Source organism: Lepidochelys kempii, chromosome 27 (genome assembly GCF_965140265.1).
Source record: "Lepidochelys kempii isolate rLepKem1 chromosome 27, rLepKem1.hap2, whole genome shotgun sequence".
Lineage (NCBI taxonomy): Eukaryota > Metazoa > Chordata > Testudines > Cheloniidae > Lepidochelys > Lepidochelys kempii.
The window spans coordinates 10,007,620-10,023,485 of record NC_133282.1 but is presented as its reverse complement, the minus strand read 5'-3'; the positions used below and the strand labels follow the sequence as shown (position 1 = coordinate 10,023,485).

The 15,866-nt window shown below is 40.3% G+C and overlaps 1 protein-coding gene across 14 annotated transcripts in view; it reads right to left on the bottom strand.

The window, feature by feature from the left end:
* TANC2 (tetratricopeptide repeat, ankyrin repeat and coiled-coil containing 2) overlaps positions 1-15,866 on the bottom strand; it is a 693,994-nt gene that overhangs the window by 478,062 nt on the left and 200,066 nt on the right. For 13 of the 14 annotated variants that reach the window (XM_073325985.1, XM_073325979.1, XM_073325984.1 and 10 more), the window contains one exon: positions 13,698-13,797. The exons of the other annotated variant lie outside the window; for it this stretch is intronic. In XM_073325985.1, coding sequence (XP_073182086.1) covers positions 13,698-13,764 — 67 coding nt within the window. In that variant the 5' untranslated portion in view covers positions 13,765-13,797. The remainder of the gene's footprint in view (positions 1-13,697; positions 13,798-15,866) is intronic. 14 annotated transcript variants of the gene reach the window in all.

The window sequence follows — 15,866 nt, the reverse complement described above, 5'->3', positions numbered from 1 at the left end:
AACAATACTCAAAGCCAATAACAGAGTCACATTCCATATTTAAAGATTGGAGGATTGTTAATTGTAGTGGAAGAACAGTTTAGTGCAGAAAAAACACGTCCGAACTAAAATATTATGTAAGCTATGAAATCTTACCAGGTATTGCTATAAAAGATTTTGACAGCATTGTTTCTACTGCACAAAAACTTCTGTGACCCACAAGACAGGAAAAGAAAGATTAAACACCAACAGACACACAGAGAGAGAATTTTATTGTATACAAACCACTGCTAAAATCTCACAACACTGTTTTGAAAACACCAATCAAAAGATAACCACAGGAACCAGCAAAATCCAATGTTCAATGCTGCAATAGTGCTTCACTTTTTAAGCAGCGGCATTGTATATAGCTATAAATATATACTTATGCAACTGATGCTCCTTTTTTAGCAATATTCTGAATTATATGTGTTGTGAACCACAGTACCATAAAAAATAACAGAAAAAAACAACAAAAACTGAGTCAAAACAAATTGAAACCATATTTCTTTAAAATTATTGCTCAGCCTTTTTTGGAAGAGAGGAATAATGAGAAGGCATTATAATGCTACAACTACTAGTGTATTTCTAATCAGCCAGAATTACCAAGACCACATCACAACACACAGACATCTTTAGCTTGACTTTACTGACCTAGTTTGCTAACTATAGTTACTTCATATAAGCAAGACTGCAAAGAATTACCATTTCAAAGGCCAGTGTGTTCACTGAGATCCCACATGAAAAAAGCCTTTTAACCATGTTTGAAATACTTACTCTTGAACTTACATACAGAAGGGTTTGTATTCAAGAAATCCAAAATCCATTATGCAACTTTGTCAAAAATATTATGGGCTGTTGTTGCAGGGCGCCATCTCAGAAAATGCCTTCTTGTGGCGTGGCATGGCATTGCCCTGCAGGTACCTTGCCCTCAGTTCCCTCCTTATTCTCCCAATAACTAAGTCACAGTCTAAAGTACTTAAAAAAACATTCCCCCTTCTTGGCATCTGATCAATGGAGTATTTATGAAGCAATCTTCTTTGGCCATTCAGGACCAAACCTGTCCCTCTTGGGGCTTCCAATTCACCCATGTTCCAAGGGTCCAGGTTTCCACTTCCCCCTGACTCAAGGTGCTCTGCCAATCACACTGCAGCCACTGGCCTCTCTGGTGAGTCTTTCCCACAGATCTCCTCCTGCCCTGGTCCCTAGAATTACAAATTTCAGAGTAGCAGCCCTGTTAGTCTGTATCAGCAAACAGAACAGGAGTATTTGGGGCATCTTAGTGACTAACAAATTTATTTGAGCATAAGCTTTCGCAGGCTACAGCCCACTTCATCGGATGCATAGAGTAGAACATATAGTAAGAAGATTATATATATATATATATATATACACACACACACACACACACACACACAGAATATGAAAAGGTGGAGTAAGATGCTAATTAATTAAGATGAGCTATTAACAGCAGGAGAAAAAAACTTTTGTAGTGATAATCAAGATGGCCCATTTAGACAGTTGACAAGAAGGCATGAGGATACTTAACATGGGGAAATAGATTCAATATGTGTAATGACCCAGCCACTCCCAGTCTCTATTCAAACCCAAGTTAATGGTATCTAGTTTGCATAATAATTCAAGCTCAGAAGTTTCTCCTTGGAGTCTGTTTTCCCTCTTCCTTAAGGGATTCTACAGCCATCATGGGACTGTGCAGCACTTCAGGCTGGTGTCCTTGGCCCACCAATATCTGGGTTTCATCCCCACTCCACAAAGCCTCCCTAAATCCTAGGACTTGCGCCCTTCTTCCCCTTAGTTCAGGGCCCAAAACCCCTCCTTCTTGGTGCTACACTTGGTTCAGGCAGGCTTCCCCATGCCATTTTCCTCCTCAGGCTGTCTGCCCTCTTTCTCCCTTTGCACATCAATCAAGAGCTGGGCTTTAACTCTTCAGTACCATGTTACTACATGGTCCCGATTCCAGAGCTTGTCTGCCACCCCCCTGAACCCTTGTTTCCTTAAAGGCCCACCCCAATAGAAGCCTGCCAGGAACACTAGGTATGTAGTTGAGTTGCTAGCTCACACCAGGGTCCATGATATCCCATCTTCATTGCTATTGTTATTCATGCTAGCCTATTATACCTTTATTTGTAGATATACCCTAAGAAGTTTGTTTTGGGAGGCATAATACCTATGCAACTGCCAATGGTATTTATTTTGAAAATGTTCTGTAATTTAAATGCAATATGTGAACAACACTGATGAAGCACAGATAAGTGCTTTGCTGATAAAATTCATAGCCCTTACCAGGTTTTCAGAAAGCAAGATTCCTACTTAGGCTTCACTCAAGTGTACAAAGTGGTGTAATATAAAAGCTTGAGGATACAGGAGACCATAAAATTTCTACTTAATAACAGTGAAGGCCGTTGTGAAGTGAGAGCCCTAAATCCAGATGGGGGGTGGCGGAGCTGTTCTATTTTTTTCTTATTTTTGCTCTCTATTATTTTGCTCTCTCTGTTATTTTGTTATAACAAAAACACTCAAAAACACAAAAATTAAATAAGAGTAGAAAAACTTGCTGATTGAAGGACTGTTCTTTCATTGCTAAAATATCAGATGCTCAATACCAGCTTCAAGTCCTGTAACACAGGCCAATTCTTCCTAGTATATTTCTCCAATTTTTAACATTCTCTTTAAACTATCATAAAATTCCAGTGGATTAACAGCTGGAATGAAATTAACAGCAAAATAATATTTGGGGAGACACAGTACTCCCTTAAACACTTTATTTTTATATTCCAAATATTGTCCCTCCAAAACTCTCATTAGTTTTAGCATTCAGGCAAATGAGGGCTTGATTACACCAGCAGGAGTCAGGCCTAGCGAGGACAAACCCTATTCAAGTTTCACACCTACACAATTATGTTAAATTCCTTTTTCTTCATTTTCAACTAATGTGCCATTGTAGAGTTCTGGATTTCTTGAACAGAAATCCACAGTAATGTCAAATTATTACTTCATTTTTTAATTAAGAAATAATATTAATGGAAATGAGTTTATGCCCAGATTGAGAGTGGTATAATAAATGTTGAAATGAAGCTGAGAAGTTTGTTTTAGAAGTGACAGACAAATATTACAATACAAGTAAGAAGTTAATAATCATATTCCTGTTAAATTTTAAAATGTTGAGCTAAATTAGTAAAGAAATACTCTTACAATTAGCATACAGCTGTGATGTCTAAATAATGAAGCATCATAGTTTATTAGTTGTAATAACTACATATTTAACAATCAATTTAAGATAATTTTCGATGAGAATTTAAATAAGAATCTGTTGTTTTTTATAATAGATGTTTGTGCAGGCAAATAACCACATCTCTGCAGAATTCTGTAACGAATGAATCTTGGTTGAGTCAGACAACAGATTTTGTTTTTCTGGACAGTATACCTCCACCAAAACAGAAACAAGCAATATGACAACGTCATGAAAGTAACATTATTTGAATATTTAATGTGCTTCTGGAAAAAATACTTTGTGTCTGGTTATTTTTTTGGATTTTTATTTTCTATTTTTATCTCCAAGGGATTATGTTTAACTATCTAGTAATCTGACAGGGTGACAAATTCCTTTCTATATTACATTAGACTGAAACCAAACTACTTTCTTTATTGACTTAGCCCATTATATTTAATTTCACCAGAAATTAAAAGCTAGTAGATAACCCAATACCAAGTTCCTAAAATTATTCTTTACAAAGAAAACAGCTTGAAAGATGTATTGATTTTTTTCTTGCTTGCATGGCAAAGAACCAGAATTCAATATACTTATTAAGATACAGAATCAGGAATGAATTCATACATCATGTTACAGTTTGATAGGCTGACATTCATCATTTGAAATATATTATTTTCCAGTGTAGTTACACTTTACATTAGGACACTGTTCCTCCTTACAGTCTCTTTTTTTCATCCTTCTCCAAGCAGCCAATCAGTACTTTCCAATGAAACAACTTATTTAATCAGAGGCAGATTTGAAACATGTGGTATTAAATCAGTATAGTACAGATGATGTGTACTATTACAAATTACACCTATTCATAAATCTGGTCATATATTTAATCAGCAAAACATTTTCCTTCTCTTGTCAGTCCTCATCTGCCCGGAAAAAGCAAGCCAAATAAAAAATGTTTACTTCAGAACTGTAACCTCTCATTCATATTTTGTAAAATTAAAAAATGTCCATATTTGGAAGGTTATACATCCACACTACAAGACTGAAAAGATGAATGAAAGGGAATATTTGAACATAAGAGATCAATATCAAATCATTAGGACCTGGTCTTGATGTGGAAAGCTCAGTACATGTTTACTTGTCTACTATTCAATTTTCAGGAAGATCAGGAACATGAATGCAATAGTTCCATGGGCCTCTAAAAATACATTTAATACTCCACATTACTTCATTTTATGAAACTGACTCAAAGTCTACACATCTATTAATATGGACAGGTGCCCATATAATCCCTTCCTGCAACAAGAGACTGCAAGTTTCTTGACAAAGAACTTATATGTCATAAAACTGTGAACGACAATCAACCTCTCAGGTTCCAGCTACAGTGGATACCATTAAGCAAGAGCCATTCACCACAGTAGTACAGTATAAATACCTCACTGCAGTATACATATGAAATTTAAGAATTAATACAGTAATGTCAACAACATCGCAACCACTTTGGAAACTACCAAAGCAAATTGCTACATTGGCCATAAACAAGGTTCTAAATGAATTGCTGATGTCTAAAAATTGATATGGAAGAAACTTTGCCCGACAGTGCAGTCAACTGTCTTAAGGATGTAGTAAGCCGTCATCATTAAAAAACAAACAGCATAAACAAAGACTATAAGAGGGGGGAAAGCTAATTTTTTATCTCTTTATCTGAGAAACACAGCCAAATATTGCTTTGACTAAAAAAATAAATAGAGAGAGAGAGAGAGAGATCCATTCTACTCTATATGGATTCATATACCATGCTCATCACAGTAGTATCAGAACAACTTCCAGTAGTGCATTAAACAATATGACTAATATCTGTCACATTTGTTCTCTTATCCCCTACCCAGGGAAAGGAGTGTGTGCAATAATACCTTATATTGTTCCAAAGCTTCTGTAGGAAGTGTAATGTTCCTCTTCCATTCTGGAGTATTTATACAACTTGCAACACTCTTTTCCTTCACACAAATAGGAAATGGAACAGTATTGTTCAGCATATTTTCTCTTTGGTTTCTTTAGGTCTCATATCCTTATATACAAACTAACTATTTCAAGAGTTTGCAGTGTTGTAGCCTTTGGTTCCAGGATATGAGAGAGACAAGGTGGCTGAGGTGATATCTTTTATTGGACCAAATTCTGTTGGTGAAAGAGACCAGCTTTCAAGCTCCACAGAATTTCTCCTCAGGTCTGGGAAAGATAATCAGAGCGTCATAGCTAAATACAAGATTGTTAAGCATTAGTAGAGTGACCATATGTCCCATTTTGGCCGGACAGTCCCTTTTTAAGCCCTGTCCTGGCCAACCCAACTTTTTTTGCAAAAGTGGGCATCTGTCCCATTTATCACACTTGCTCTTGCCAACTGATCAAGTTGGCAGGAGCAAACGGGACAAATGCCCACTTTTGCCAAAAAGTGGGGTGTGGAAGAATGTGCAGGATAGGGGGTGTTTGGTGAAACCAGCTCTGTGCAGGTGGAAGAGGCAGAGCTCGGGCAGGGCTCGAGGGAACAGCGACACCAGCCCCATGTGGGGTGGGGGGCTTGGGCCAGCCAGGCAGTGGGGGGGCTCAGACTAGCCCCACATGGTGTGCCATTTTCCATTTGGGAAATATTGTCAGCCTAAACATAAGGAATTAAAATATACTGCAAGACACCATTCAAAATGAAGTAGGGCATTAACAGCCCTGCAGTCGTTGGACAAAGGAAAGATAGTAGGTTACAGATTATTGCAGGGGTGGCCAACCTGAGCCTGACAAGGAGCCAGAATTTACCAATGTACATTGCCAAAGAGCCAAACTAATACGTCAGCAGCCCCCCATTAGCTCCCTCTCCAGCTGCCAGCGCCTCCTGCCCACCTGCAGCCCTACCAATCAGCTGTTTCATGGTGTGCAGGAGGCTCGGGGAGGGGGGAAAGAAGAGGAGCAAGAGCACGGCAGGCTCAGGGGAGGGGGCAGGAAGGGGTGGAGTGGGGGCAGGGCCTGTGGCAGAGCCAGAGGTTGAGCAGTGAGCACCCCCAGACACATTGGAAAGTTGGCGCCTGTAGCTCCAGCCCCAGAGTCTGTGCCTATACAAGGAGCCGCATATTAACTTCTGAAGAGCTGCATGTGGCTCGGGAGCCACAGGCTGGCCACCCCTGGTTTACTGTATTGAGACACAAAACCAGCATCATTACTGAGACCATGATTTTTGGTGTCTAGCAGAGTTATGAATTTAAAGATCCCAGGCTCATCTTTTTGAAGATGTTGTGCAGGCTTCCTTTGACGATGAGGACTGAGAGGGCAGATATGGAGTGATTGTTTTGAACAAATATGTGGAAACAAATATCCTCTCAAATGAAGTCACATAGAAAAATGATAAAAGACTAAAACATCCTATCACTTCTGGGCAAAAACTTTTCACAATATGACCACTCCATATCTGATCTCTCAGTCCTTGGCCTCAAAGGACACTGCACAACATTTTCAAAAGACAAGCCTGGGAGCTTAAACTCACAACAATGCTAGACAATAATAATAACTTAAAAAAAAAGATATTACCTCACCCACTTTGTCTCTTTTATTTCAGGAGTATCAAACATGTGGCCCATATTACATACTCAGATTGTGTTTCGTTTTTTTAAAGTACATTTCTAGCCCTCATAGTTGGAAGTGAATAGAGCATAAACTGTGCTGTCTTCCTGAGTCAGCAGTCTGATGACTCTGAGGGTACGTCTACACTACATATCTCTGACGACAGTCACACTGTCGTGTGTTGCTATACTTGTCAATGAAAGGCTCCGGTGTGTGTGTGGGTAGGGCAGCAGGAAAAGGCTTCAGCACCTCCCTGCTGAGGAGGAAGGGCCCCAGCAGCAGGGCTGGCAAAGCCTTTCCCTGCACCCAGAGCCGTTCAATGCAGTAGGAGAAGTACTCCAGCTGCAGAGAGCTTTCAAAGCCTTTTCCTGCTGCCTCCTCCCGACCAGAGCCCTTCCCTGCTGCCAAGGTCTTCTGGCGGTGGAGAAAAGCTCCAGCAGCAAGGAGGTAGTGGGACACTACACTGCTAAAAATAGCACCATAGAGAGGTAAGCACGGCTTCGGTGAGTAGAGAGACATTTTCAAACATATCTTTGCTCTACTCACCTAAGCCGTGCCTCACTGTCTACACTTTTCAGAGTAGCAGCCATGTTAGTCTGTATTTGCAAAAAAAAAAAAAAAAGGAGTACTTATGGCACCTTAGAGACTAACCAATTTATTTGAGCATAGGCTTTCGTGAGCTACAGCTCACTTCATCAGATGCATAAAGTGGAAAATACAGTGAGGAGATTTATATAAACACCCATTTTTTCATGGTCTGTGTGTATCATACACATTGTAAGGAGAGTGATCACTTAAGATGAGCTATTATCAGCAGGAGAGTGGGATGGGGGAGAGAAAACCTTTTGAAGTGATAATCAAGGTGGGCCATTTCCAGCACATTTCCAGGAGTTAACAAGAACATCTGAGGAACGGTGCGGGGGTCTGGGGGGGAGAAATAAAAGGGGAAATAGTTTTACTTTGTATAATGACTCAACCACTCCCAGTCTCTATTCAAGCCTAAGTTAATTGTACCCAATTTGCAAATTAATTCCAATTCAGCAGTGTCTAGTTGGAGTCTGTTTTCGGAGTTCTTTTGTTGAAGAATAGTCACTTTTAGATCAGAAATCGAGAGACCAGAGAGACTGAAGTGTTCTCCGACTGGTTTATGAATGTTATAATTCTTGACATCTGATTTCTGTCCATTTATTCTTTTACATAGAGAGTGTCCAGTTTGACCAATGTACATGGCAGAGGGGCATTGCTGGCACATGATGGCATATATCACATTGGTAGATCTGCAGGTGAACGAGCCTCTGATAGTGTGGCTGATGTGATTAGACCCGATGATGGTGTCCCCGAATAGATATGTGGGCACAGTTGGCATCGGGCTTTGTTGCAAGGATAGGTTCCTGGGTTAGTGGTTCTGTTGTGTGGTGTGTGGTTGCTGGGGAGTATTCGCTTCAGGTTGGGGGCTGTCTGTAGGCAAGGGCTGGCCTGTCTCCCAAGATTTGTGAGAGCGATGGGTTGTCCTTCAGGATAGGTTGTAGATCCTTGATGATGAGCTGGAGAGGTTTTAGTTGGGGGCTGAAGGTGACAGCTAGTGGCGTTCTGTTATTTTCTTTGTTGGGCCTGTCCTGTAGTAGGTGACTTCTGGGTACTCTTCTGGCTCTGTCAATCTGTTTCTTCACTTCAGCAGGTGGGTATTGTAGTTGTAAGAATGCTTGATAGAGATCTTGTAGGTGTTTGTCTCTGTCTGAGGGGTTGGAGCAAATGCGGTTGTATCTTAGAGCTTGGCTGTAGACAATGGACCGTGTGGTGTGGTCTGGATGAAAGCTGGAGGCATGTAGGTAGGAATAGCAGTCAGTAGGTTTCCGGTACAGAGTGGTGTTTATGTGACCATCGTTTATTAGCACTGTAGTGTCCAGGAAGTGGATCTCTTGTGTGGACTGGACCAGGCTGAGGTTGATGGTGAGATGGAAATTGTTGAAATCATGGTGGAATTCCTCAAGGGCTTCTTTTCCATGGGTCCAGATGATGAAGATGTCATCAATGTAGCGCAAGTAGAGTAGGGGCGTTAGGGGACGAGAGCTGAGGAAGCGTTGTTCTAAGTCAGCCATAAAAATGTTGGCATATTATGGGGCCATGCAAGTACCCATAGCAGTGCCGCTGATTTGAAGGTATACATTGTCCCCAAATGTAAAATAGTTATGGGTGAGGACAAAGTCACAAAGTTCAGCCACCAGGTTTGCCATGACATTATCGGGGATAGTGTTCCTGACGGCTTGTAGTCCATCTTCGTGTGGAATGTTGGTGTAGAGGGCTTCTACATCCATAGTGGCCAGGATGGCGTTTTCAGGAAGATCACCGATGGATTGTAGTTTCCTCAGGAAGTCAGTGGTGTCTCGAAGATAGCTGGGAGTGCTGGTAGCGTAGGGCCTGAGGAGGGAGTCTACATAGCCAGACAATCCTGCTGTCAGGGTGCCAATGCCTGAGATGATGGGGCGTCCAGGATTTCCAGGTTTATGGATCTTGGGTAGTAGACAGAATATCCCAGGTCGGGGTTCCAGGGGTGTGTCTGTGCGGATTTGTTCTTGTGCTTTTTCAGAGAGTTTCTTGAGCAAATGCTGTAGTTTCTTTTGGTAACTCTCAGTGGGATCAGAGGGTAATGGCTTGTAGAAAGTGGTGCTGGAGAGCTGCCGAGCAGCCTCTTGTTCATATTCCGACCTATTCATGATGACAACAGCACATCCTTTGTCAGCCTTTTTGATTATGATGTCACAGTTATTTCTGAGGCTGTGGATGGCATTCTGTTCTGCACGGCTGAGGTTATGGGGCAAGTGATGCTGCTTTTCCGCAATTTCAGCCCGTGCATGTCAGCAGAAGCACTCTATGTAGAAGTCCAGTCTGCTTCAGGAGGAGTCCACCTAGAATCCTTCTTTTTGTAGTTTTGGTAGGAAGGTCTCTGTGGATTACTACATTGTTCAGAGGTGTGTTGTTATTTCCAACAAGTGATATTAAATGGAAAAATAAGGCACTGAATTAATAACTAAAAGTTTAGATATTATACAGGCATATTCTATTCTTTGTGCAGACCTCCATGAGAAATTATTGGGAGTTTGGCTATGGACTGAGGGAGGTATGTCTGGCAGACTAAAGTTCAAAACAGAATAAAGCCCTTTCCACTGAATGAGCTTGAGATGCCTGGGCTATCAGATCTTCTGAATGTGTTAATCATTATATGAAATTCAAAGCATTTCTGACAATTAATATGTTTCTTTTCTGTAGATGAGGATAATGAACAGTAAATGCTAAAAAGAAGTCCTGACCGCAATCAAAATCAGAATTTAATGTTGATTAAGTAACACTGGAACTCAAGTCTGCTCTGTCTGTCTAGAAGTGCATAAAGAGTTCCTTCATAATGGTTTAACAGCTCCACAATCCATCTATTCAAAGTTACAGCAACAAAAAATACCAGAAAGAAATATACAAGAAAGTTGCTGAAAGTAGCTATGAAAGAGGTTTCAACAAAGACTTGTAAGATACGGGTCATGTTCGAGCCCACCAGATTTGGTATCATGTACTGTCTCAGATGCTGATTTCAGAAATATGGGTAAGGCACTGTTAGGATATAGATATTCAGGCCTGTCTGCAAAGGCCTGTACTCTAAGAATTTAGGTGTATTCTTATCACTTGGCTAGTGATAGAGGTATAAAAAAAAGAATCAAAATCACTGTCTGCTGGTGTAAGGGCCTTCTCTTACTGTGACAGTCTGAGGCCCTGTTCTTAGGCTAAGGCCTTTGGCTAAGCAGCAGAGGCAGCCATAAGCTGGGAAGCAAACAGATAGATAAGCTATTACCAGCAGGACAGTGGGGTGGGAGGAGGTATTTTTTCATATTCTCTGTGTATAAATAAAGTCTGCTGCAGTTTCCACGGCATGCATCCGATGAAGTGAGCTGTAGCTCACGAAAGCTCATGCTCAAATAAATTGGTTAGTCTCTAAGGTGCCACAAGTACTCCTTTTCTTTTTGAGTCACATCCTCACATTCCAAACTAGTCACACTGAAATAAGGTGCTATTCGGCTGTTAGGAATACAATCCTTTCCTGATAGTTCCTATCACCTCCAGAGAAAGGGAAGTGCCTAGAAAATGTAAAAGGAAACTTAGTTTGATAGCATCCTGTTTGGCAAGAACTCACTTATCAATAGCTGGGATGTGAAACCCTCACTTCTGTATTGTCTTGTCATTATAGTTTCCACTTTGCTATTGTTTGTCTGTATAATCTCTGTCTGGTCCTGTGATTGTTCCTGTCTGCTGTATAATTAATTTTGCTGGGTGTAAACTAATTAAGGTGGTGGGATATAATTGGTTACATAATCATGTTACAATATGTTAGGATTGGTTAGTTAAATTTCAGGAAAATGATTGGTTAAGGTATAGCTAAGCAGAACTCAAGTTTTACTATATAATCTGAAGTCAATGAGGAAGTGACTGGGTGGGGGTGGGGGTGGGCATGGGCATGGGGGTAAGGGAGATGGGAACAGGGAATGGGGGTAAGAAAATTGGAATCATGTTTTGCTAAAGGGGGAAATGGGAACAGGGAATAGGAGTAAGGAAGTTGGAATCATGTTTGGCTAAGGGTAGGAATGGGAACAGGGACACAGGTGTAAGGCTCTGTGGTGTCAGAGCTGGGAAGGAGGATACTAAGGAAGGAAACTGGAATCATGCTTGCTGGAAGTTCACCCCAATAAACATCGAATTGTTTGCACCTTTGGACTTCGGGTATTGTTGCTCTCTGTTCATGCAAGAAGGACCAGGGAAGTAAGTGGGTGAAGGAATAAGCCCCCTAACAGGCACCATGGATTCTACAATTTAAGAGCCATAGAATTTCAATTACACTGTTCTCTACTGGAGCTGAATACACGTCAAACTAAGGATTAATGGTAATTTCACCCAACAAACATATTGTAAACCAAGATTTAGTATCTGGGGCATCCCGCCTTTCTTTCTGAAGATTATAAATATTAACCACATATAGAGCGCAATGCAAACAGGAAACATTTATATTTTTCTCCATTTAATTACTGAATACCTCCAGATATCAATTCCATTTCTCACATTGCTACACAGAGACAAATAAACAAATGAATGTGCTGCAGTACAGTACATAAGATACCAATATTTCTCAAGATAATATTATTTGAAGTAGTTATTAACACAAGCACAAACTTTGTTTAATGACAGTTAAGGTGACCGCAGGCTTCATCCACCAAAAACCTTAAACACACAGAAATAAAAAGTTAATTAAAAAAAATCCTTAAAGCCTTGCCATATTCCTGTTGTCTACAACACTGTCGATAACGTACTTCAAAATTCTGTAAGACTTTCATTTCCATCTCCAACAGATATTGAAGAGCTACACATACCCTAACTGCATCAAACTCACATTTTAATGCAAAACTTTAACAGCAACCTCAGCAATGTTATGACTGAATAACTTCCCAAATTCAAAGAGACTGACAGATGTGCTGATCAGTAGATTAAATAGAATGAGACAGCTGTTAAGGTTTTCGTGAATGTGAATTTGATAAAGTTGTACAATGTAGTGCTCTTCGATATTGGTTGGAGATGGAAATGAAAGTTTTACTGAGTGTGCTATCAACAGCACTGTAGAAAATACAGTGTTCTGTGTGTATGAACCAAATATGCATCAACCCAACATGAAAAATTCATATACACAGTCTGAATTTTTTTTTTTAATTTTCACCACTTTCACAATGCTTCTGAGAAATAAAGGGAGCTCCTGTCCAAATTAAAATTCTGTTGCAGCCTCAAGTATGATGTCACTATCATTCCACCATAACATAATCTTTATAGGCCTGATCTTCTCTAATTTTAAAAACAAAGCAGGTTTGGAACTGTTTAGAACAAACTGTTGACTATCTGAAACTAGGTGGTGTTCAAGATTTTATGCTTTTCTGAGATGTGATTATATATATATATATTACCATTTTTTAATATATCTTGTCAGATGTAGAAGTAAGGTTCTGCTATGTTGTACAATGAGACCCGAGTTTGACTTCTGCTACTATCATCTCATTTCCTGAAGATTCAATCACCACTCATTATCATGCAGACAGACTGACATGAGCAGATATCTAATTAGATTTCAAAAGCCAACTCTGGTTAACACTTGAATAGAAGTCCCTCCCAAAAGAGGACTTTGTAGAATACATATCTCCTGTGTGCTTCAGAATGAATTGGCAATTTCTTACAGAACCTCATCTTGCAGTTCTAGCTGCACTTCTGCAACACTGCCTTTCATTACACAATCACACTCCAGTTTTTTCCATACACATGAGTAGCATTATATATTATTGCACATGTTTTATGTAAGCACGTTCATACAAAAAGATCTCATTGTAAAGCAGTGTCACAAATTCATTTTTCTTGGGAAAAACTTAACTCAAAATATACTTCATTTACATGATTAAAACCTGAACCTTAATGTTAGATTAGCATAGGAGTCTGGATTCTTTTTACACCTATAATGGCTTGCTTTTCTCAGTGTCTTATTTTCCAATTTAATAACTATTTTTGTAGTCCATATAGTGCTTATGCCTTTTTCTAAAATGAATAATAGTCTTGCTCACAAAAAGTAAGAAAAAGAAGCACTTTAATAATCTATAATGATGTTCTGAGTCTAGAAGACCATACAGGGTCATACTTCAATTAAACACACATACAGTACACATATGGCAGTAAAAATAATCATTAAGAGCAAAACTGAATATGACTTAAAATTCAGTGTAACTTTTAATCAAAGATATAGATAAAATGATATGAGGAGGATTCTTCATTTACTTACCACTGGACCTGTTTTTGCGGTTTGATTTCCCACCTGTAAGAAGCATCTTGAGACTGTTTCGAAACATGGCTGCACTATTCTGCTCTGTGCACCCCAAAATCTGTGTAAAACAAAACAAAGGTATAGTTTGGCATAGGAATATAAGCTTTGATTTGTCAACATGGAAACATTTTGGAAAAACAGTAAGAGGACCTAAAAATAAAAGCTTCAAATCACTACACTGACAGCAAAAACCGGAACATAAAACATTAAGACTTTCTATATTCCCTAAAAATATAAATTGCCACTCTCAAAATCTAACATTTCAAATATCTTTATTCATCCAGATTGACTATTTTCAGTACAATACAGAATTTCTTCATCATCATTCACTGCCGGTGTCCATGTTGAACAGTTAAGACAGATTATTATCCAGCTTGGTTTCTATGGGTTGGGAAGGGCATGACAGTCAGCCAAGTCAGTCTCTAACTGACACTACTACCAAGGCTGAACCTGCCAGGGCCTATGGCATTGCTCAGAAGATCTGTCAGTCTTGTTGACACTGACCTACAGACTACAAGGTAGTGTCTTTAGCTTCAGGGGCAGTTAAACATACAGTTAAACAGTATTTTGGTTAGTTGACAAGGAAAAACAGAAGACTCCAAACTCAGAAAACATTAATTTGACTGATGTTAATACAGTAATCAGTATCTTTTTCTCAGTCTATGTCAAAGGCCCACAACCATGGCTCCACTCCCAGCTCAGGCCCAGCCCCACTGCCACCTCCCAGCTGCAGCTCCGCTTCCGGGCCCAGCCATGTGCCCAGCCTCAGCCCCCAATCTTCAGCTCCTTTTCTGTCCTGGCCCCCAGCCCCAAACCTGCCCCCAGGTGCGGCCCAACCTTGGTCCTCTTACCCATGTCCGCCCCCCTCCCCGGACCCATGGCCCCGCTCCCAGCTCCAGCTACCAGGAGGGGGCGCAGACAGGGGTAAGGGTGTGTGTGAGACAGTGAAATGTTTGGGGACCACTGATCTGTGTGTGTCTTGTACGGATAAACCACACAGCTTCCAAAGTATTCTGGACAGGAGCTCCCTTTTCCAGACTTCCTAAGATGCATGAGACAGGGAGTGCCAGTGGAAATCCCTTTTTTCAGAGTACGCAATTGACACGGTTCCTCCCCCACTCTGAACTCTAGGGTACAGATGTGGGGACCTGCATGAAAAACCTCCTAAGCTTATCTTTACCAGCTTAGGTCAAAACTTCCCCAAGGTACAAAATATTACACCTTGGACTGGCCGCTACCACCACCAAACTAATACTGGTTACTGGGGAAGAGCTGTTTGGACGCGTCCTTCCCCCCAAAATACTTCCCAAAACCTTGCACCCCACTTCCTGGACAAGGTTTGGTAAAAAGCCTCACCAATTTGCCTAGGTGACTACAGACCCAGACCCTTGGATCTTAAGAATAATGAACAATCCTCCCAACACTTGCACCCCCCCTTTCCTGGGAAATGTTGGATAAAAAGCCTCACCAATTTGCATAGGTGACCACAGACCCAAACCCTTGGATCTGAGAACAATGAAAAAGCATTCAGTGTTTTACAAGAAGACTTTTAATAAAAAATAGAAGTAAATAGAAATAAAGAAATCCCCCCTGTAAAATCAGGATGGTAGATATCTTACAGGGTAATTAGATTCAAAAACATAGAGAACCCCTCTAGGCAAAACCTTAAGTTACAAAAAAGATACACAGACAGAAGTAGTTATTCTATTCAGCACAATTCTTTTCTCAGCCATTTAAAGAAATCATAATCTAACACATACCTAGCTAGATTACTTACTAAAAGTTCTAAGACTCCATTCCTGTTCTGTCCCTGGCCAAGACGACTACAGACAGACACAGACCCTTTGTTTCTCTCCCTCCTCCCAGCTTTTGAAAGTATCTTGTCTCCTCATTGGTCATTTTGGTCAGGTGCCAGCGAGGTTACCTTTAGCTTCTTAACCCTTTACAGGTGAGAGGAGCTTTCCCCTGGCCAGGAGGGATTTCAAAGGGGTTTACCCTTCCCTTTATATTTATGACAGCAATTCATTTTAAAAACTAGATTAAAACAACAGTAAACAGCTCAAAGGTCAGGAAATATCAAAATTAAGGATATACTTGCAAACTTAACTCTGATCCATTCTGGGTGTA